Source organism: Clytia hemisphaerica, unplaced genomic scaffold (genome assembly GCF_902728285.1).
Source record: "Clytia hemisphaerica strain Z4C2 unplaced genomic scaffold, Clytia hemisphaerica genome assembly, whole genome shotgun sequence".
NCBI lineage: Eukaryota > Metazoa > Cnidaria > Hydrozoa > Leptothecata > Clytiidae > Clytia > Clytia hemisphaerica.
In genome coordinates this window covers 1870705-1895501 of record NW_027103507.1, presented here as the reverse complement: position 1 = coordinate 1895501, position 24797 = coordinate 1870705, and the positions used below count along the sequence as shown (strand labels likewise).

At 34.3% G+C, this 24797-nt stretch overlaps 1 protein-coding gene across 3 annotated transcripts in view; it reads left to right on the top strand.

The window, feature by feature from the left end:
* Positions 1-24477, top strand: part of LOC136798954 (uncharacterized) — a 72819-nt gene extending 48342 nt beyond the window's left edge. For all 3 annotated transcript variants that reach the window (XM_067055633.1, XM_067055635.1, XM_067055634.1), the window contains 2 exons: positions 20456-20618; positions 21395-24477. In XM_067055633.1, the coding sequence (XP_066911734.1) occupies positions 20550-20618; positions 21395-23851 (2526 nt within the window). In that variant the 5' untranslated portion in view covers positions 20456-20549 and the 3' untranslated portion in view covers positions 23852-24477. The remainder of the gene's footprint in view (positions 1-20455; positions 20619-21394) is intronic.
* Positions 24478-24797: the final 320 nt, after the last annotated feature.

The window sequence follows — 24797 nt, the reverse complement described above, 5'->3', positions numbered from 1 at the left end:
AACTATCTAAGAACATAAGGCTTCGATGGTCAAAATGTTAAGAACACATTAACAACAGTTCGAGGCTTCACCAACTTAAAACTTTACTCAAAATTTCTTGGAAAATTGCACAAGAATACTCCACAAAATGTTAAGAACATTTTTAGGCTTAAAACTCTGAAAGTTAAGAACATCCAAAGGTTTCAACAATTTTAGATGTTCTTATAAAAAACGTGTACTTTGGCAGCTGGTAATGTTGGCTAATTATTTAAAAGGTGGCTGAAAAATTAGAAATGGCGATTTTTAAGTTAAAATAAGACTTTACTATATTTTTGTTCCCTTTGCTGTCAAGGGGTCAATGTCCTGGACGATGACCGGTTCTACATGCTGAAATCTTCATTTTATTGTTAACTACAGAATAAGAAATTTAAGAAATAAAGAAGCCACTGGTGGATTTAAGACTAATAGAGCAACTACGTCGGTAACATGCGAAGGAGTGCAACGCTCGTTAAAAGACAATAAAATTACAATACACCTTTTTCCGGTTAGCCGTTTCGTATGAAAAGTCACCAAAATTTCGAGTAAACAAACCATCCCATTTGCTAAAAGCAAAAACATAAGCAAAACAATGTGCAGAGTATGAGAAAAATGTTCTTTCTATGCTCTTACTGTGGACAATTCTTTGTTTATGTTTTTGCTTTTAGCCAATGAAATGGTTTGTTTACTCGAAATTTTGGTGACTTTTTATACGAAGTAGCTAACCGTAAAAAGGTGCATTACAAATCTCTTCTTCTGATAAGTTTGACGTGGTCTAAAACCGCCTACAGAAGCAACACTTTCAAATGCATCTTCTCTGGTTTGAAATATTCTTGATGGCACAATTTTACAAGTCCAGAACTTATATTTCTGGTCAATTGAAGATTTTTCAAATTTAGCTGAAATTAAGTACACTTTTGACTTGAAGTTGAGCCTATGGCGTCGCGCACACTCTATTATTTTTCCAATAATATTAAATGTACAAAAGAATGTACGATACGAAACCGGAAAACTAAAAAGGTACACGTTTTTTTTTATAAGAACAAACTATATAAGAACATAAGGCTTCGAGGCCCAAAAATTTAAGAACATTCTAAGAACATACTAAGGCTTTGGAGACTTAAAAACATGCAATTTCTTAAGAAATTACATCAAAATGCTCAAAAAAAATGCTGAAAATAAGACATTTTAAGAACATTTTTAGGCTTCAATTCCAAAAAACTAAGAACATCCGAAGGCTTCGAAAATCTTTGACGTTCTTATAAAAAAAAAAAACGTGTAACGGGAAAAGTGTAAAGAAGATGGTATTTAGAAGATGATAGGCTCTTTGTTGACAAAAATACAAAAAAGCTGAATTCCTGCAAAGCCCATTCAGAAATTGAAAGCTGTCAGAAAAAAATAATGAATCCCACAAGAGTACTGAAAGCAGTGAAGCAAATCTAGAAAATATTAAAAGTTTTAAAATTATGGGAATTTGATAAATAATAGAAAAAATTTGGAAATTAGAAGAAAAATAGCTTGTTACAATTAGAATTATATTAGTATTTTCAAACGTTCGAAAGGAGGAAGGAAACAAAACCTAATACTGTAATTTAAAATTTTGAAAGCTCGAAATGAGCATGATTTATATTTTACATAAACTAAAAAATATTGCGCTTCCTATTACCTGAAAACAAAAGTGAAAGGTGAAAACGATTAAGTTCTAGCCCATTTGAATGAGAAAATTAAAAGCGAATTCTCTTACTACCTTGTGGACAGTTAGTAACCTATGATCTTTTTATTGATTGGAAAAATCTAAGAATAAAACACAAAATGGTGAGATTCATAGTTTAAGAACGAATCCAGACGATCCCAGCCTCGAATTTCAGAATTTCAGAATTGTTTCTTTTTATATAAAACAAATTTTGAGAACAATTTAAGAGCTGCTGGGCCTGGAACGACTATAATTTAACCAAATTATGGGTAAATTAAACCTAAAATCGAGAAATAAGATTATGATAAAAACAATTTTAGATTCAAAGTGTTTGGCATTAGTATATATCAGAACAACCGAGCCTCATAAAAAATCAACGGTTCTTATAAAAAATAGTTTATTCTTGTTTCGAAAAATCAGAGCCATAGAATGCCTCATTTCAAAAATTAGGTGTTTTTGTTTTAGAACTATTACTTACTTAACGAATTATCATACATTCGGGAGTCGAAAGGAGTTTTTTTACAAACTGCGTGCTTAGCAAGCTTGTTTATTATTGGTTCGTCGCCTGTTGCCATGGTAACATAATTGACCTTAGACATACCGTGTCGGTCTATAGCGGATCTTTGCTTGTGTAATATACCGAACATAGTTGATAAATCTTATTGTCTTTTGTTTTTGATACTATGCCATAACGTGCAATAATCAACGTGCACGTCTGATAAAGAAAATTTCAGTCCACTTGTTTACGTGTGTTTGTTTAATGACAAAAAGGTTAAGGATTCTTTTTTCGCATTATCTCTAATATTGTGCTTTATACCTTTCGTTTTAAAACCGTCTTCGATTCAGACGTGTTTCAGACGAATATAATCGCTTGGATTTGTTTAGATTGTTCAATTTGTTTTTTAAAAAGATAGCGAGAATCTTGTTTGTGGTGTTTGTTTCATTTACAAAAAACACCCCTTTCTCGCAGACCCAGTAGGATTCTTTCAGGCAGTGGGGATAAAAATAACGGACTGAAACTCGATGGGGATTGAAATTCCTATATTTTTTATGGCTGGCGATTTCAATTCCTTTTGTTTTCAGGTCAGAAAACTCTGTGGGGATAGGAAAGTAGCACGGTATTTGAGGATAATTTCCCACCATTTTGGACAATTTTTTCAGTAGGAAGGGTTCCCAGTAAGTCTGTGAGAAGGGGGTGTCAAAATATTTTGCACCCTAAACTTTAATTCAATATATTCAATCCAAGAGGATTCACTTGCCATTACCAGGAAAGTGGATACCCCTTAACTTAAAACCTACAAAAAAATGGTACCCCCTATATCCTGATAACGAAAACAGTAAGGGCTGAAACTTTTTCTGGTGAGTCTAGGCTACCTATGGATTTCTTCCCTAGGTATGTCTTTTTGGAAAAGCTACTTAATAAATTTCTATTGCTTCGTGAAAAAAATGCCCTTCTAGCTATTTACTCCTTAAAACCAATAAAATGGCTTTTCTTGAATAACTTTTTATAAAATAGCCCTTTTGGTCTCAAATTTTGAACAGTGATTCGCTACAAACATACTTATGCTGCAATTAGATCAATGGTACCTATTTTCTAGAACTGTACGTTAAAATCAAATACACCTTGAAAGCTAGACACTATTTTACACACCTAACCAAAATCTAAATTTTTAGGTTACCAAGGGGTATGTGGTTTTTAGGTAGTTGCATTTTTGCACCAGCTTCTACAATCTCAAATTCTTTTAGGAATGACAATTGTACCTAGGTCAACGAAATCGAAGGATACTCTTCAAGTATGGTTGACTTTGAGGACTTTGGCTTCGTTATGTTTGTTTTGAAAACAATTTTTTTTTCTTTTTTGGAAAAATGTAGACCATTTTGCTTTCATATAATGCGCTGATTCTTGTTTTATAGTTCCCATCCGCTTTCATCTTGGTAATGGTATTGTTTTTTCAAACCTTGCGACTAAACACTTTGTTTTCTGTTTGCAGTGTACTTGAAAATATCGTCAACGATTTCCCAGAAGGTAGCAGGTTGACTAAACAGCAAATCAGGAAATAGCCAAGAACAATGTGGTGCGTTATTACAACCCTTTCTCACAGCTCCGTCGGAACTTTTTTCTTCAGTGGGGATAAAATTCCCTATTGGAATCTCAATTGGGTTAGATTGTTCCAAGGTTGAAAAAATCCAGTGCGGATGGTTTTGGATTGCAATTTTTAGACAATAATTTTCGAGTGGGGATGAACGATGAAATCAAAGTCAATTTCCCAGTGGGGCTGAAATTCCAGGGTATTTTCCCACCGGGAACCAAATTTTTACCAAATTTTCCAGTGGGGCTGGGATCCCAGTGGGTCTGACACAGGGGTTTATCATTGTTTCGCTACAATTTCAAGATTTAATTCGCCAAGGACACTTGTATAGCGAATATATATTATTACGACGACACACATGGGTCAAAGAAAATAAATTTGTGCTCAGTCCAGCTACGCTATACAAGTGTCCTTAAATTCACCCTGGAAAAAATGGTGTTCTGTATATTAATTCGACTTTGAATAGAATGTATTTTTTAAAGCTATTGACACTTCACTTTATACATATTGTTTTTGGTTGCAATTGGAAACTTTTATCATCAGTACTTCACACAGCTCAAAATTAGTATTATTGGACCTACCCCGGTGGAGGTCCTTTAAATTAACCTTTATTAGTTCGTACGTTCTTCTGTTACCAACTTTTCTCAGGATTGAATAATAGGAATCTTTTGATTTTTGGTACAAAGGTGCGAAATGGTAGTGGCCAAAATGTGACAGAGCCCGATTTTCGAAAAAAACATTTTCCGGCAAATTCCGGCCAAAAAAACTGCTAAAAATCGTGTTTTTTGGACTTTGTAAAAAATTGGATCATTAATTTTTTCTGATTTTTTGCATGGAAGTAGGCTAACACCATTGGTAAAAGACGATTCAAGCAGATTTTTGCAAAAAAATTTTGCTGGCTCAAAAAACGCATGTTTATCTATAAGAATCACTATTAATAAGCATGCATCAATGTTCTTAGTCAAATTACTCAATTTTTTTATAAGATAGAAGTTTTTTTTGCTCATGAGGGTTTACTTTTAAAGAATATGTATGTTTAGACATGAAATTTTGGTTGCTTGGCGTGTTTTTGTAGAAAACTGGCCAAATTCGATATTTTTCTATAAGCACATTAGCAATTACTTAGGTATTATCTTTTCTCGAGATTGGCTCTTTCATTCTTTATGATTTTATGCACAAAGATGCATAATTATAAACCCTCGAATGTGACGGAGCTCGATTTTCGAAAGAAAATTTTTCGGGCAAATTCCGGCCAAAAAACTGCTAAAAATCGTGTTTTTTGGACTTTGTAAAAAATTGGATCATTAATTTTTTCTGATTTTTTGCATGGAAGTAGGCTAACACCATTGGTAAAAGACGACTCAAGCAGATTTTTGCAAAAAAATTTTGTTGGCTCAAAAAACGCATCTTTATCCATTAGAATCACTATTAATAAGCATACATCAATGTTCTTAGCAAAATTACTCATTTCTTTGACGAGATAGATGTTTTTTTTGCTCACGAAGTCTTGAATATGAAAGAATTTTCAAGAGCATGAAATTTTGGTTTCAAAACGTTTTTTTATAAGAAACCAGCGACTAATTTTAATTGATCGTCACTATTTGTGTTCTGAATGATTGTTCAACGGTCATGCTCACGTAGATATCAATTATATTTGTGTTAAATGCATTAACCAGGTAGGTCAATAAAAGTATCACTTGTGAAAGTTTCAATTTAGTTTTGGATATAGGATGACTTTTTAATTTTTCTTGAGCCCTTGATTTCTTGATCATGTCAATGATTGATAGATATGTAAAAACTGTAAACTAAAAAAATAGAACGAGAGCAAGGGAATAGTTCTTTTATTCGTATATACAAGGTCATGTAGAAAACTTCAAAGTGGTATTTATTATTTTATTCCCAATGTATTCTATTCAGCAGTTTGTCGTAATTGGAAACATTGCTTTTGAAAAGGGTATTGAACATCAATCAACAATTTCCATTTTTCTCAAACTCTCAGTCAAAATGATTTTTAGTCAAATGCTTAAGTTTTGAAATTTTTTTGATTGGTATTCTGATCACATTGCAAAACGTTCAATTGCTTTTGCATATTTGGTGTTGGTTGGATGGCTTCAAATTTGATTTGGTTAGTCTTACATATTCCAATGCTGGAAAAATTAGATGTATAAAAATTGTGCATTTCACTTTCAGTTCTATGATTTTGGAGAACTCGCCAGGTTTTCATAATACTAGGATGAAACTTTGATTCGAGAACTGAATAATTTCATTGATCATTGAAAGGATGAGATTCATCTACGTCGATAACCCGGTGAACAAATTGCCAAAAATGGTCTAATTTTAAGCCCCGATGGAAGAATGAGTAAACTCTGTCATAATTCGTTCGTTTTTTATTGTTTTATCGCACTAATTAGGGCAACCCGGTCAAAAGAAAAAAAACATCTTCAATGCCATCCCAGTAGATTTCAAAACTTCACTGGATCGCTGTACTGAGTATGGCTGGCTAGAAATTCTATTGCTCTGTTAAAACTTCTAAACTTCTAAAACCATTTTTCTTCAAATGAAATAACATCAATGTATTACCACAATTCCGTTCTATTACCTAGATCCATTTTAGACCACTTAAAACCCTTTATTTTTCAACAAATGCAAATTTCAATGTAGTAAACATACTGACTGTATGTTTTTAATCAAAAATATTAAAACCTTAAAAACACCCCTGTTTCAGTTATGATGGCTGGCCGTATGTAGCAAAATTCAATACTGACATATTTATATTCAATTTCCATATCTATTATATATTCAATTTCCAATATTTATATTCAATTTTCCATATTGGAAATTCGATAGAAATTTCTATCTCCGCTGTGGGAAAAAATTCCACCGGGGCTGTGAGACAGGGGTGTATTCAAACAAAAGAATCTTCCATGTTTTCTCTTGTTGTTGACTTAAGTAATTTTGATGCTTCTTTTGCATTTACTTTGCTCTAGATCTTATCGCGTGTTATAAAACGCTTTCTATATTTAAAACACGAGTTTACTCTGCTTAATTTTTTTTATAAACTGCGTAAAAATACATTATGGTAGCAATCTTGTAATGATTGATTTATTTTTATAAAAAAAAATAATTATTATATAAAAATTCTTGTATCACAATTTAAAAGACCGGTTGATTTAACTTTGTTGTTATGGCAAGAGCTATCAAATGTACGTCCAAAAGACGATAAGCTTTTCGTTCTCAGTCAGTGAGAAAAATTCTTAACGTGACAAAAATTATCTCTTGCATAAAGTAGACCATCTATCAAAGTATTTTTCTAAAATAGGATCTACTAAAGAGAATTACATAAAAATCACCATAATTTCAGATTTCTATTTTTTCGAGATCAGTTTTCGAATACATTATTTATTTTTAGACCGTGTTGTATAAATCTCTTCGAATAATATGAGGTTTTATTATTAACATTGACCTTTTTTGACATACTTTTATAACGCTTAACCCTTGAACAGCGCCGAGCTTTTCTGTTCAGCTGACTGACTGACTTATTCAACATGTGACGTCAAAATTTGTGTAAGTCTAACGCTAAATAATCTAACGAGTAGCAAAAATAGTAATCTTATGTCATGGCCCTGACTGTTTTTATCATTTATCCAATTTATTCTTTGGTCTATTTTCGTTTCGGTAATATAATATCAAAAATCATTTTCCTCTTTTCCATAACGTTTGCAAAAAAATAAACTTTTTAAATAAGCTAACACAGTGAGCACACTTTTCATTTTGAGCTCAGCGATCGAGTAGTGTGCAACTATCAAAATAGAGAGATTTGAAAGCGTGTACAAGGATCTAACCATTGCTTTAAATCGACTGTCAATTGTTGTTTGCATTTTTGTTTGCTTGTTTGTTTATTTATTTGATGTGGTATTAAACTCAGTAAGTAGTTTTCTTACCTATTCAGGACCTATCCTACCTTTTTTACCACGATTAATAAAGACCTGGGAAAACTTCTAGCCATATCTGTTTCATTATTCACGGCTTATATTTTGAATATAGGGTGTCTCCAAAAAAATGGTCCTCTGATTTTATAATTCAAATCTTGCGAATTTATTTTTTAACTCAGAATTTTATACAATATCTATCGAATAGATGAAAAATGTTTGCTCATACTTTGATAATGTGAGTCAAAATAAGAGGGGGAGGGGGGTAAAAAGACTTATAACTTGGATGATTTTTTTTTTGAAAAGATTCTGCTCAGTCTACTTGCGGACACACTGTATAATTATTGCCAATTTGGAAATGTCATTGACAATCTCACGTTTGAAGTCAAGATGTTTGCAAAGCTCCTACACGTTTTTTTATAAGAACAAACTGTAAGAACAAAAGGCTTCGATGGCCAAAATACTAAGAACAACGTTTTTAAGTCTTTGCAGTCTCTTCAAGAAAAAGGAAAATTGCTAAATTAATTACAAAATGATGAAAATGAAAAAGCTTTTAGGTTTAAAAAAGGCTCAAAAAGTAAAAGATATCGATAGGTTTCAGAAATTTTGGATGCTCTTATAAAAACGTGTATTCAATTCCTTTTTGATAATATTAAAAGCATTTTTTTTTTGCAATCCTTAAGCTTGTGGATGTACTTATCTTTTTAAGTTTTATGCCAAATGTTGAAATCTTAAAATGCTTTTAATTTAACCTTTTTGTGAGTATTTTTGTGCATTTTCCTAAGAAATTGGTTGTCTACATCAATGAATGAAACTTGTTCTTTTGGCCATTGAAGCCTTGTGCCTTGTGTTCTTATATAAAAAAAAGTTTATTCTACATTGGCTACAGACGCTGCCACCCGGGGGGGGGGGCACTGGGTTTGCGGACTGACGGTATATGTGCGGGCCAACAATTGGCTTTTAAAATTGCACCCTTACAGTGCAGCAAAAATCAGTGAAAATCATACCCTTAGGGTGCATTTTCGCCCAAATTTTCGATCCCTTTCGTGTAAAAAACGGTCAAAATTCTAGCATTTTTAGTCAAAATATCTAGATTTTTCAAGAATTTTCTGAAATTTCTACCTTTACAGTGCATCTCTAGTTTTTCCGACCCTTACAGTGCATTTTAAACATATTCGAAAAGGTACCCTTAGGACCCGCACATACCCGTCGGTCCTTTTGCCCAGCTGCCCCCCCCCCGGGTGCTGCCAAAATGCTTATACATTGTTTTGTTCACACTTCGTGTGGACACATAGAGTGTACATGGGTTAACAGTCGAGCAAAATGTACGTAAAGTAAAATCCTCAAAGTTCATCTCAATCTTAAAGATATAATAACTTAAAATGAAAATGTTGGACTTTTTTATAAGAACAAACTATATAAGAACATAAGGCTTTGATAGCCAAAATGTTAAGAACAAGTTAAGAACATTTTAAGGCTCTTTGCGGACCTCAAAACACCCGATTTCAAAGTAAAATAGACAAAAATATTCAAAAAATGGCGAAAATAAGAACATGTTAAGAACATTTTTAGGCTGAAAATTCAAAAAATTAAGAACACCCCGAGACTTCAAAAATTTTGGATGCTCTTATAAAAAAATGTGTAAACCTTAAATGCTAGCAAGAGTTAATCGCTTGATTATATTGTCTCGTTAAAACCTTACGTGTCTTTTAAGAGGTGTTTCAGTTATAATTAATTCTTAATTATGTTTATGCAATTTTCTAAAGAGCGGTAATTCTCATTCCAGACAACGTGCTCTAAACGGAGATGATTAAGTTATACAGTTTTGCTAACACACACACCCTCAAAGTTGATATATAAACATTAGAAAAGGCCCGGGGTAACTAGGGTCGGGAAATGTCAAGTATGTGCGAACTAGACTCTGTCTAGACATCCAAATCCTGACACTTAGACTAACTAACCGTACTACCGTACACGTTTTTTTATAAGAAAATCTAAAATTTTTGAAGCCTTTGGATGTTCTTAACTTTTTGATTTTTAAGCCTTAAAATGTTCTTAACATGGTCTTAACATTTTTTCTATATATGTACCTATTTATTACCCTCAGAGAATTTCGGCATATTTTGTGGTTTTCCTAATCTTCAGAGATTCAGCTTTCAGTGCAAATTGTTCTGTTAAAGTGAATCCAATTTAAATGCGACACGCTTGGAATTTTATAGAAGTAGCCGAGATATTTTTGCTTCAGCGCCAAAAATTGCGGAATAAATTTGTTATTGCTATTGTGTAGTTCGCAAAATTTTACAGCATTACATCATTGATTGCCTTTTTGCTCACAGTCACAAACGTAAGGTAATTTCTTATATTTGCAACATTCTTTTTTATAAGAACCAGAAAATTTTTTATGAGGCTCAGCTGTTCTTTTTTTTGTTCTTTTTTTTGTTCTCGTCCTCTTCTTATTTATTGGGTGAATTGATTTATTGCAGGATTCATACCCAATGTCTACTACTCTGCATTACCCCTACTTTGACCCCTGAGTTATTTGAGATTGAGTAATTCCAGGCTCAGCATTATTCTTAAATTGTTCTTATTTCTTGGCGACCATTGTTCTTAAAAGATTGTTCTGATAAAAGAAAAGAGTGTAACGTTTTCGGCTGCCAATTGCGAAACCACACGTTATCGATCACGTTCGCACTCTGTGACAGTTATAAAAAAACAAGATATCAAAAGTTGTCAAGGATTTTACTTTGTTTTGTTTTGTTGTGTTGTTGTTGTTGTTGTTGTTGTTGTTGACGCCTTTATCGTGTATCTAGGTTTGATTTATAGCTCTATTCCCGACACTTATAATTTTTTATATTCTCTTATCGTGCTACTGCAGCACTACTATTGTTTATTTTAAACGTATAGATATGGTTCAATGAAATTCAAGACTATGTTAAACTTATAGCCAAACTAAAACTTTACAAGCTAGTCTTTATATATTTGGTTTTGTGATCTTTGGTATTGGGTGTTCTTAACTTGGGTTTCAAGCCTTAAGATGTTCTTAACGTGTTCTTTTTTTCAGAATTTGTTTCCACTTTCCTAAGAAAACAGGTGTTTTTAGAGCCCATCAAAGCCTAAAAATAATCTTAACTTGTTCGTAAGATTTTTTGCCGCCGAAGCCTTATGTTCTTATATATTTTGTTCTTATAAAAAACGTGTATGCTTTTTACTCTCTCTCCACGTTCCTATAATACCTGGTAGAAAATTTGGCTATAGTGGAATTACAAAACAATATAGGTGTAACCTCACTCTCTATCCCTGGTAAGATGTATGTTTTGTACAGTATGTTTGAAATCTTGTTTATGCACGTTTTTTTATAACAACAAACTATATAAGAACTGAAGGCCATCGATGGCTAAAATATTAAGAACAAGTTAAGAATATTTTAAAGCTTTGAGGAAGGTAGGAGGACTATAAAGCACCTATTTTCTGAGGAAAATTGACAAAAACACTCACAAAATGGTGAAAAAAGGAACACAAATTTTTAAAAAGGAAAGACGAAGAAAACTTTAATGCTTAAAACTCAAAAAGTTAAGAACACCTGAAGGCCTCAAATTTTTTGGATATTCTTATAAAAAACGTGTATAATCAGCGGCAAAATTCAATTAGAGTGTTTTGGCTATAACACGAACAACATCGTGAACAAAAGGTCACCAGGTCATGGGGCAATCTGATTAATGAAGCCTCTCTAATTGCATTTTTCCTCTAATCTCGCACGTGTTTTGAAACTTTGGACATTTTTTTTCATGGGAATAATTGCTTGCTTAATTGGGTTGTTTTCCTATCATGACTTAAAGAATTCCTTTCCCCCTTGAGGTATTTCTTCTCAGCTCTTTAGTAAAGCTCGTTTAGGGTTCGGGATAAGGAAGAATCGGAAACCTAGTTTTTTATTGTCCTTTTCAGAATCATATCTGGATAGAACATTTTGCAACGTTATATACCCCCTTCTCACAGATTCACTGGAACCCCTTCCCACTAGAAAAATTGACCAAAATATCGTCCCCGGTGTAATTCACTGGGTGGAAATTCACCGGGGGATTCACCACGGGGGAATTTTCCGGACAACTTAAAATTATCCTCCAATTTTTCTGAAGAAATCCTACCGGGTCTGTTAGAAGGGGGTATGGTTATGTTAGCTTCCTCCTAAGAGGTTTGGTGATACTGTACCGTATAGGGGGGGGGGTTCAGGGGTCTTAAATACCGTCATACCGACTAAAATTTGGGTCAAATACCGTAATACCGTCGATAAAGGAAGCCTAACTACCTAATTACCGATACCGGTAGAAAATGAAATACCGTAATCCCGTCGTTTTTTTCTAGTAATACCGATTTACCGGGGGGAAAAAGGCCCAATACCGTCGTACCGTAAAAGTGAAAACCCCCCTGTTAAAGATCGTGTTATATGTAGATACAAGGCTGTCCGCTTCTTTTTCCTCACGATAAGATATACCTTAGTAGCGTGACCCGCTTACAAGATTTTTTTTTGATTACAACAAAAAAAGAGAGAGAGAGGGAAAAATAGTTTCTAAGTTCGTCATGTCGTGTCATGCTTGCTGTCATTTGAGTGCTATCATCATATACCTTTATATAAGAATATTCAATTAATTTAACTGTAGATTTCTCTTAGGAAATCTGTGAACGTATACTTTATTCTTATAACAAACTTGTGAAAGGTTATCTAATTTTTTCGTGACCCTGTGAAAGAGCACGTTCACATTGGATAATGACGTCACTACTATCAATCGGTGATTGAGTTATAGATATGAGAAAAAAGAAAAGAAGCGTGAATATATACGCTGAAAACAATAACACATTTTCTATATATCAATGCTTTCTATTAATTGGTTCAAATCTTCACCTTGGTGAGTGTTATTTTATATCTCTACTTTATGGGATCGGTTCGTGCAATAGGGACACTGTGAAGGAGTTTAGCATAGGGAATCATGCACGTTCTGATGTTCACCCTTCACACACACGCGCGCTACTGTCGATTTTCTCTTTCTTTGTGATGTGACCGAAAAATATGATGTTCAACACACAGTGTAGTACACAGTGGACAAGATAGTTCTTTTCAAACTTTCGAATATTTCTCTTCTTTTTTTTGCCAAATCATAATTTTTCATGTGAATTCTATATTATTTTTCTCTTTTCATGTTCTTCCTTTTTAAATATTATATGTTATATTTTTCATAATAATATTTCTTTAAAATTCTTTATTTATGAGAACCAGGGTGAACGTGAAGGCGAAAAAAAGGTTCTTTACTATCTGCAGGAACAGGGTTTTTGCTTGCGTGCGATTTAACAAATAATTTTACTTTTTCTTTAAATTTTCTTTTGAAAATACCTTGGTAACATCTTTGGACAAGGAGGACCTCGAGTGAGTGACTAGGTAACCGCCTTGATTTTCGTGTGCGAATTTTTTCCGTTTTCTGAGTTCTAAGGATTTTTAAGTTTCGAGTCTTTTGTATTTCTTTATAGTTAGTAAAGAGTGTTCGAGTAGTAGTTATAACAGCTGGTTTTCTATCTCAGTTCCCTGTTTGCTAGCTTTAGAACATTTATATTAATACAAAGCAATTTCATTTGCTAGTTTATTTGGAGATCAGCTTCTGGCGGACCTGGTTGGTTTGAAAAGCTGCTTTAAAATCTAATGGACATTGAAAAGTAAAATGGATCTTATATTACAGAACTAATGTTCATCAGCAGTTTATAAATTGCAATAAACAATTGTTATATACGCTGTTTTTATATATATATAATATGTTATATAATTGGTCACGCGCTTTTTATCTATGAGAATGCAGTTTTTCCATTTCATCACTTCTTGGGGGAAATTATCCTAGAAATAGTCTTGCGTTATTCTTAGGTCATGGTTTAAATCAACCTAAATTTTATATGCCTGAAACAAAAAGTGGCATTTTTGTGAGAGTGTGATAATTGGCAATTTACAATTAAAATGGCATTTTTTTTGCCGAATTCCATAATGGCGAGACAGTTCTTAACATATTCTTAAATTTTTGGGTGTGTAACGAGGGATGTTTTAATTTATTTCGACACAACGAAATGAATGGTTGTGTGAACACTACTCGTTAATTTCGTACTCGGTTTACTCCGCCGTTTTAAAGATTCAGACACCCCCTTTTCACAAACCCGGTGGGGGTAAAATTAACGAACTAAAGCTCGATGGGGATTAGACATTCCTATGTTTTTTCATGGCTGAGGATTTGAATTCCGTTGTTTTCGAGCCAGAAAATTAACCGGGGATGAAAAAATAGCACAATAATCTGCAGTGAGGATTTGCTTATCTGAACATTTTCAATGGGGACAAAAATTAGAGTATAGTTGAACACTGGAGACGATATTTTGCCCATTGGGTCTGTGAGAAGGGGGTGAATTCATACTAATTTTTCTTAAACATAACACATATTTCATCGGATTATTTCGCAATCTTCATAAAATTGGGAATGCGTGGTTTGCGTGAATGTGCGATACATGGCCCCACCGCCCCCCCCCCCAGAATATTTTGCAAAGTAATTATTTTTTTACTTTAAAAAATCTTATATATACTGTTTATAGAGGTGAAATAAGTGTAAAAAGTCAAAAATTTTCTTCGTCGCCCAACCATGGTGGGCGACATATTTTTTGGTCCCCTCAATTCGATTCGCACGCCGGGGCCATGGCAAATATAAAAAAAGAAGAGCGTGAAGTTCTGATAATGACATCTTTCCACTTGGAAATATCTTTCCCAAAGGGAATAAACTATTTAGAAACAACTTTTAAGATACATCACTTTAAAGGGTTCGAAATTGCAACACTTGAAGATCAATTGTCAAATTGTATGTCAGGACCAAAATAAAAACAACTTCTTTCTAAGTTGACGAGAATGGTGATCCCGTGGTGACTTTGTTCTAAAGAAAAGTCGTGCCTGAAACCAAAAAGAAACATTTAATTGACGAATTAGTTTGAATTGTGATTTTCCAGAATTTGTTTTTTCCCTGATATTGGATTGAAACCTTACGTTCTGTAAGATGTTGTCAGAATTATTGTTTGTTCTGTATATGTAAACAAGGTCTTGTACTTTTTTTACCAGAGGTGGTGCGATACTGTATCGCTTTTTTGAATCTATAGAACGAATACCAATAATCGCACACACCTTTGTGGATAAGATAAAAAGAAACTGAAAACTTTTTATTGACAGGTTTGGATTTAGACCCCAAGTATTGTGGTGTGATCACATAGCAAAAATGAGTGATTAGGAAGTGTTCTAAGGCCTGAATTAGGATTCAGAAGGCCTGACAAGGGAATTTGACCAATATTGGCGAAGTGGGGGCGAAGTGTGACCGAAAGTTGTTGGATCTCTTTCCTCTTTTTGGCTTAAACTGATTTTAAGGTGAAATTAATATAGTCCTCAAGAAAATTCGAAATGCGAAATTGCGAAATATCAAGAAATAAAGAACTAACTTACAATCGCTTCTCAGTGCTTCATACTGGCACAATCTTCAGGCACTGCAGAGTATTGTAGATTTTATTTCAATCTTAAGGTGTAAAAATTAGAGACAACTTTCATCGGCCACTGGTGGAGAGGGCAGTTCGTTAACCTATGAAATCATATATCTCATAAGTACCTCTTCCACGATTTTAAATTGAATGAAATTAAACAATACCTAGGCTACGTCATATCTTCTTTCGTTTCGAGCATAAAACTCCTACTCATAGCATCAGCCCCCCCCTTATTTTTTGGGGGGGCTAAGAAATATTTTGGCCTTTAAAGAGCCTGGGGGCTAAAATTACCAAAATATTTGGGGGGACCTAGATGGTTGGGGGGGACCTAGATGATCTGACTGAGACTCTGGGGGTTGTTCATCTAATTTCAAAAGATCTCTTATCTTACTATTAAATCAAATATAAAAAGCAAAAGATTTGTAAACATAAATATTAATACAAGTAAAATTGAGTTTTCATTTATCAGTACTGTACTCGCATATATTTTTTATTGACTTCTCTACAGGGGTGGGAGAACAATGTTTTCATTTTTTTCCCTAAGTGTTTAAGGGGACCTAGCACAAGGCAATTTTTTGGGGGGAGCTAAATTATTGGGGGGACCTTACTTTGTTGGGGGGACCTAGAAACCTGGCTGAAGCTATGCCTACTCTTCGGGATATGAGCACTGCTCTTGTTTTGAAAATTGAAATTCTCCGGATAAATCGCATGCGCACTGAGGTTTCAATGAAACAATAGAGAGTTTCGAAACCTAAGCCAATCAGCTGTGTTTTAAACATTCTTTTATTTTAAATCTCTATTGATAAACATCTTTTGTAGAAGTTGTCTATTATGTTTAAACCTAATAATAAGCAATCCCGGTGGGGGCTACTAGTGGCTGCCTATAACAGTGCCTATAGACCAAGAGTAAGGCCTAAAAGCCTGGATCTGTCTATTGTGTAGACTAACAATACCAGGCTTGGCTTTGTCCATTTAATAATTCTTATACTTCGGTGTTGTTGGGCGTCATTTGTTCTTATATAACAATAAATTATCATTTTGTACACTATATCATTTCGTCTTACCAAATGTTTAACTAAATTGATAAGGGATGACAATATGGGAGTTCTTGGTCATATTTCTGGTTAGGGTCCACTTTTTGTTCATTTTATTGTGGTATCTTAAATGTCGACGTGTTTTTAATTGTTTGCATAATGATAATTGGACCTCCTATCAAGTTAATGATGATGCATATGAATGGTCTTAAGAATATTTTCTAAATCACTAAAATTGCTATTAGTAATTGAAATCATTTTAAGCCACAGTCTAAGTATCAGAATAATATTTTTGGAATTTTAATGTTTTCTTATTTCGAATTTTGTTCATTGTTCATTGTGTATAGTCACGTAGAATTAGAGGGAAGTAAATTTTGCACAGATGTCCAGGAACATGTCCGCCATTATGGATTTGAGGGTTTTCCCATCTTCCTGGGGTTGGGGCTTTTTTTGGTGCTTCCTGGCATGTTCCTGGAACTACTCGGACAAAAATGGTGTTGAGATGAAATTGTGCACAGAGGTCCAGGATGAAATTGTGCACAGAGGTCCAATCTTGTCTATTTTTTCTATTGAATCTGAACCAGTCTGTTTTAAATATACGCGAAAAATAAGAACATACACCAAGCCTAGAAATTGCTGAAGTTTAAGTAAATAATCGATGAAAGTAGTAAATTAAAATTTATTGCCCTTAAATTGAGAATAGGTTTTGACAACAATTTGAGTCTCAAAGTGTCGTAAATGAGAACTGTTGTTTTAGCTTATAATAAAGACTGATGCTTTAATGAAGGCGTGTACTCATATTGTTGCGGTAATGAATTTCTACTTTTGATTATATCTTGATTAAATCAGGAATTTTTCCGGTAAACAATCGTGTTCTTGTTAATTGAACATTAAGCCATTAAGTTTTATAAATCTGCAGCTTGTCTATTACACGCTTTTTTATATAAGAACAATGTTTTACCTTTAGATGAAGCCAGGAGATTATACCCTGATTAAAAGGCCATGTTACTCTTTAGGGAAATTAAACAAACTAAATTTTAATAAGAACATCTAAAGAATATGTTATGTCTTAAGATTTCGAAATGGTTAAAGAATGTCCGAGCTTGAGCTAAAATTTACCGGTTCTTATAATACAAATGCGCATTCGAAACAGGATAATTTTTGTTTGAGGCGCAGTTGATAATTAGTTTCTCAACCAAACAAAGGGGCCACAGTAGAAATATACTTAACACATGCGTTTTGATGTAAATCCACGTTAAGGAACGACCTTTTGTAGATTGAAAAAGCTTTCTACTGATATATGTACTTATGTTGCTATTTATTTAGGATCACGGTAGCAGGGGTTTTGGTGCCCAGCCATTGTCTTGACCAAGCTTCTAACTCTTGCTCGATTTCGAGTATTTTGAGCAAAGATTTTCCGTCGATTGTTTCTGACATTTTTAACCCCATCAAACGACAGTTTTCATTTATTTTGAAGCTATGTGTATGTATCTGTTGTCAAAATAAAATCAAAATATCTTTATTATAATTAATAATTTCTGTCAATGTTTTTTCCGATTTTAGTTTTATTAGTAGTAATAATGATTAGAAGGGTACGCCTACGTAACGAGGTACTAATATCTCGCTATTTTTATAAAGCCATAAAATATAAATAATCTGGCGATTAAGCATACCAAGGAAATATCAAGAAACGTCGATTATCGACTCCTCTTGAATTCACTTTAATGATTATTTTCTGCTAAGATTACATAATTTAGGTGACGCATATTGAATTTGATTGGTGCACGCTTTTTTTATAAGAATGGTGTTTTTTTCATTTCATCGTGGATATTCTTAACTTTTTGGTGGAAAATCATCCTAAAATATCAATTTTTTGGCCAATTTTATCATGAATATTCTCATAAAGTATATTCTTATAAAAAAGCGTGTAGGTTACTTAGGTACTAAACAAATAAGTCCAAAAGAAGTCATACTGTTTTTCATTATTTTGGAATTAAGCAGTTACCGAGTCATGATATTCATGACGTAATATTTTATACAGAAGCACCCAAAAAAGACCGGGTGTTTGCCGCTAATTTCGAATTTAAACTATATAATCCGTACTTACCTATAAAAGTCCAAAAATTCTCTTAACAATCATTGAAACTTAAAATCATGTAATTGACCTAAATGAACCAATCAGAGCTCAGAAAAAGCATTTGATTGTTAAGGGAAACTTTGGATTTTTATAGGTAAGTACGGAATCTAGTGGTAAACGCCCGGACTAGTTTGGCTGATTCTGCATAAAAGATTACAAGTTATACATTTTTTAATAAGAACTTTCAAAATTTTCTAAGGGTTTGGATATTAACTGCTTGAATTTTAATAAGCTCTAAAAATGTTCTTATTTTCCCCATTGTGTGAGTATTTTTGTGCAATGCCCCCAGGAGTTGAGTGTTTTTTTAGTCTTAAATTGTACTTAACTTGTTCTTAGGCTCAATAGTATAAAAGCATAAAGAAATAACCAGCTGTTTTCGTGATAGCATTATTACATTTTCATTCACGAAAATTTGTGCTTGCGTGTCTTAGATAACTTAACATCTGAATAGCGTGTGCGTTTAATTAAACGACTGTGTTGATTGGAAAGCACATTTCTCTTGATTTCATGTTTCTCTTGATGTCGTGGTTATTTGTAAACATTGTTTATTCTATACCTTTTTCTTCATAATAACATGTAAAATTTTAGCCTTCAGATGTTCTTAACTTTTTTTCAGTTTTTAAGCCTAGTTCTTAACATGTTCTTATTTTCACCATCTTTTTAGTATTTTTACCATTTGACTGAGAAATCGGGTGTTTTGGAGTCTACAAAGCCTTAAAATGTTTTTAACTTGTTCTAAACATTTTGGCCATCGAAGCCTTATGTTCTTATATCTTATATAGATCGTGTATTCTGCATCATGAGAAGGGTAAAAATGAATGAGTACAGACGAAGAGTGAGGAAATTCTATAGTGGGCATATCTTTATGAAAATTATTTGAAATATTCCTTAATTATATTATTTGTCAGTAATATTTTCTTGACATTCGGCTGCTCTTATATTTTGGCACTGTTCTTGATTTAGAGCAACAATGAGACATTTTAGGGTACCCTATCTTATTTTACTACTTAGACCAAATTGTTACAGAGAAGCTCTTTTAGTCAAATTGACTAAAATATAGGTAGAAAATTGACACTAAAACCCCGGGGGGGGCACTCAAGGTAAATGACCTACCAGACGTTCGGCCCTTAAGGGTAGGTTTTTCATAGTTCAGCTAGTGCACTGTAAGGGTAGGAAATTACAAAACTGCACTGAACTGCACTGTAAGGGTAGGAAACTGTGATGAAAGGCCAATATTTTGGTAAAATTGGCACAAAATTGGTCAATTTTGGAGGAAAAATTCCACATTTTCTTGGAAAATTGCAAAAGTTTTCGCCCTTACGGGCGAGAAATTTTGAAAAAGTGCACTGTAAGGGTATGATTTTTTATGGAAATTCACTGCACTGTAAGGGTCCGATTTTAGAAGCCAAATTTTGGGCCGAACGTATGGTCGTTTTCAGATCGAGTGCCCCCCCCGGGACTAAAACCTAGTTCAACTGAATCTGGACTAATTACGGCGCGTTCTTGGCGCGTTTTGGATGGAATGGGAAATAAGTGACTTCACTTTTTCTTGCCTGAGAAAGGTTAGAGATTCTACTATACAATGCCGGACAAAAGGTTGTAGACAAATGGAATTTCAGTAAAAAATGATGAGAAATAGAGCAAAATGACTCTTCAATATGTCTGCAAGGGGATGGAAGTTAAGAAAAACACTTTTGAAGTCGTTGCATTGCTTTTGAATTGCTTTTGAGGGAACCACAAGCAAAAAATCAGCGTTTTGATACTGGTGTAAGCCAGTTAATCAAGCCCTTGTGGTTTGCCCTTGCGGTTAGACTGCAATGGGTGACTTTGATAGACTTTGAACAGCTTTGGATAGGTTTGGAAAGCACCCAGAGCCTCTTGGGAACTTGTTTTTGATCGATATTGAAGTATTTTGCAAATATTGCAGAAGTCTACAAACCTTTTGTCCAGCATTGTAGCCCTTCGGGCTTTAAACTCAATGATCTCGACTAATCACTTCTCTATTTGTTCTTCTTTTACAGTTAACTAAGAACACTTGGAAGAGAATCAGCAACGGATATATAGTAGTTTGCACTACTGAAGAATGTAAACAGAATTTGTTAGTGCCCTTAAAGAATGATGGCAAGTATTGAAGAACCCGTCCCTCCACCACATCTTATCGCTGCACCACAAATCGCTAACAAGGTATAAAAACATTATATGTTTTCAACAAAAAATAGTACGAATACCTTGTTTTATTTTTTATTTATTTTATTTATTAATTGTCTTTCAGGCTCTTCCATATTTTACAATGGCTATTTGTCCTATGTAAAAATAATCATATTTAAATAAAAGAAATTATATTCTATGAAAAAAATATGCTGTAGAAAGAAAACACAAAAAAAACTCAAGGATAATGACAGAGCTCACAAAATTGCAGATTGTAAAACCGTAAAACTGTAGAAACAAAACACAAAACAAACTCAAGGATAATGACAGAGCTCACAAAATTGCAGATTGTAAAACCGTAAAACTGTAGAAACAAAACACAAAACAAACTCAAGGATACTGACAGAGCTCACAAAATTGCAGGAAAAAAAACACAGAAAGTATAGCTTGTTTAAAGAAACATAGAAATATAGTTCGCAGGTGTCTATTGGCCGTTAAGATAATTTGATTTCACATTTTATGAAGTTTTTTTCTCCCATCAAACGCTCTTCAAAGACTTGAAACCAAAAATGTCTTTAGCTAATTTAGCCCAAAACTTATCAAAATTACTTCTTGATAAAATTAAAGAAATTAGAGAAATTGCTGTCTCTCCAAGATTAGCTTTTGCCGCTATTGAATCTTCTCAAGCTATTTAATCCCCTCGAAATTTATTTATGTCGACATTAGCTCAATTATTGTTTCATATTGTATTCTTCTTTTTCCAACGAAAACTTGAGAGATTTTTTAAAAATATTATTCACCTTTCTTTTAAGGTTTCTGAAGTACATTGCATCAATCAGAAGCAGCCAACGCCAGTATTAAATAGAAACCATTCTCCTCCTGGGCTGTTCATGAAAGATTTTCCTTATATCAACAACACTGTACCACCGCTTGTTGAAAAAAATAACTCTTTCTCAACAAAAACGAATTCAATCGATTTTTATCCTCAAAAAGAACGTCCACCATCTACGTCATCACCAGTAAAAGACATTGACCATTTTCTTGATTCGTCAGATTCACACAAAATAGATTCAGATAATCAAAAAGTACAGAATCTACGATCTGAAATCTCGCGCCTGCGCGAGGAAATGTTAGTCAAAATCAACGCATTAGAAAGCGAGATGTCCAATCATTTACCGAATTCAGAATCACGTGTCACAACTATCAACCAATCAGGTTCCTCGAAAGAACAATCAACACAAACCGATCCATCCAATGAAAGGCCTTCAAACGATTTTTCATTTGAGCAAAATTTAGGTCGGGCTATTGATCGGAAATTGCAGAATCTTAAGGTCGAGATTTTCGATAAAATTGACTCCGTATTTGCTACCTCAATATCTCCACCAACTGCTGATACTTCAGAAGTTAGACACAAACACCAACAACCTCAGCAAGCCTCTGCACATCATTTACAACCTGCAACGACAAAAGCCGAAGCTTCCTGGCCACCATTACGTAAACTTTCAAGAGACCACCGACCAGAACCTGAAGTAACTCGACCCGGCAGCAATCATCAACTCGAACAACCTCAACAAAGATACGAGTCATCAACTCGACCAAACAATGAACATACTAGGCAAAGACTTGAGTCAAATGCAGCTCGTTCGAATACCGATTACAAACGAATGTACGAAACGTACCATCGCAAAAGTCCAATCCAACATCATTATACAAACGCCCAAGCTCCAGTATCACGTATTATTCCAACCCTCATAAATACCGCCCCTGTGCGTCCGCCACACCCGCCCACTGCTACCATTGAATCAGCAAGCTCTATAACCTACTACGATACTTACAACCAAGCTCAGTCTTACCAAACCGCTGAACAGTTTTCACAGACGGCACGCGAAGAACTAGCACGCCATTTAGTCGATCAATTGTTTCAATATGACGATCTCGCGGACGCCAATGTACGCGGAGTTAAAGGGAAACGGTTATTAGATCCTAGCAAAATTAATAAAATTCGCGAAACTGTTTTCAGGACTTATCCAGTGCGCTCCACGGAAAATGAAGAGTATCTATGGAAATATATATGCGATAAAATAAATGCTAAATGTCGTGGAGTGACTCGCACTTTAAAACGTAAATCAGCTATCTGGGAGCTGGAGAATAGTGCACAACCTCCAACGGAGGAATATATGAAATCACACTCAATGAAAACTTTACCATACGATCATCATATACCTCCGACGACAACCAAATATCGAAAAGAATCTTTCAGTGATTATGAGCGTTGTTCCTTTGTTCCACCCTCGGGCGTCGCCAATGAGAATCGCCTTACACGCCATCAATCTTCATCGGATAGCGATACGAGTTCTGTGGAATGTGCATCAGGAGAACGATCTTGGAAATCAGTACCAGAAAGGATCAATTCTATGGTTCACCCACCTGTGGAGCGACCGACACCCGCATCTGTGTCATCCTTTTCCGGTACAAATGCTATGAAATATACGGAAACAATCACAGTTGAAGCTTCCTCAACTTCAACCCGTTACCAAGAAAGACCAGATTCATCAAATTCCATTAAATTCGAAAATGCTGATTCTTTCGCTTCGTCAATTAAAACGCCTGGTGAAACATCCGATATTGAAGTGAAAGTGATTGACGAGGATGATGATAATGGTAGTGATGACATCAGCAACGGAAACTGTGCTGACATGGATGATAATTTCGAACGTTGTGGTCTCGTATTACATAACGTGCCATCAGATCCACAATCTGTTATTGAACTTTGTGATAAACTGGCTGACAAATATATGGAAAATGTTCACCAAGATATTGGAGGTTTGCCCTGTGACATTGTGTCCGATAAGAAACGTGTACAAAGTAATCGCGAGGAGTTTACCAGGACTTTGATTGAAACATTATTCACCCGCTCAACGCTTGCTCATTCGAACGTAACAGGAGCGCGCGGGAAATTTATGCTAGATCCAGTGAAGATAGCGAAAGTCAAGGAAACAGTTTTCAGGAAATTTCCAGGCGAAAATGAAGATGAAGAGGAGACCGTATGGAAGATTTTGACCACAAAAATAAACACTAAATGTCGTGGTGTGAAACGTCTTATGAAACGGAAAGGAATCCCTTCTGACTGTATCACTAAAAGGTATCAAGGAGTTTTGGATGATGTTAATAAGCAAGTGCTCCTAGGAAAAGAAGACGCTATTTACCCACCTGTTTATGAAGGCGATTCGCGTAGTAGAGACCCGTATAGTAGTCTACATTCTAATTGATATGAACTTGTTTTTTTTAGGATTCTTTTTCTTCTGTTTTCTTTTGGATTACCTGATTTTTGATGACTGCCTGCCTGCTTTACTTGATGATTATTATAATGATGATATTACTTTTTAGAATGTTAAAATTTCTGATTTGATGAAACATTCGGGCTTTTTTACACATTATTTTTTAAGAAACTAGTTTTACCAAGTAGCCTCAATGTTTCTTAAAAAATTGGCCTTTTGAGCCTTAAATGTTTCTTACATGTTCCTAAACTGATAGTAATTTTTACCTTTAAGTTGTTGCATTTTAAGCACATAACTTTGTGACATCAATATCCACTGCGTGTTTCGCCCTAGTAATAAGCTTTGATCGCTTTCTTTGAGTTCTGAAAATGTCTTATAGTAGCAAAGAACTTTAGTTATAGAATTTATTAAGTTTCCTGCTTCTATATTTACATCTCGTTTAGGGTATATGGACATCCTATTCCTATTTTAAGGGGTTGTTTTTGAATTTGTAAATATTTATACCTTGGTCAGATAATTACTAGTGTTACAAATTTTAAACCATTTAAAACGAAAATATATTATCATGAAATCGTGTTTTAAGTTTCGTATGCTATAAATATTTCTTTTAAAATCCATTTTCCTCAAAGTGTACAGTTACTTTTTCTGGTGCCATATTTATTTGGGGTTTAATATTCTACCCCACCGCATGGACTCGTAAAAAACTATACACCCCCTTCTCACAGACCCGGTAGGATTTTTTCAGCCAGTGGGGGTAAAAATAACAGACTGAAAGTCGATGGGGATTAAAAGTCTCTTATTCTTTATGGCTGAGGATTTAAAATCCATTGTTTTCAAGTCACAAAATTCAGTGGGGATGGAAGAACTAGCATAATATTTTGCAGTGATTTGATTATTTTCAGCGGGAACAAAATTGAAGCATAATTTTCAACTGGGG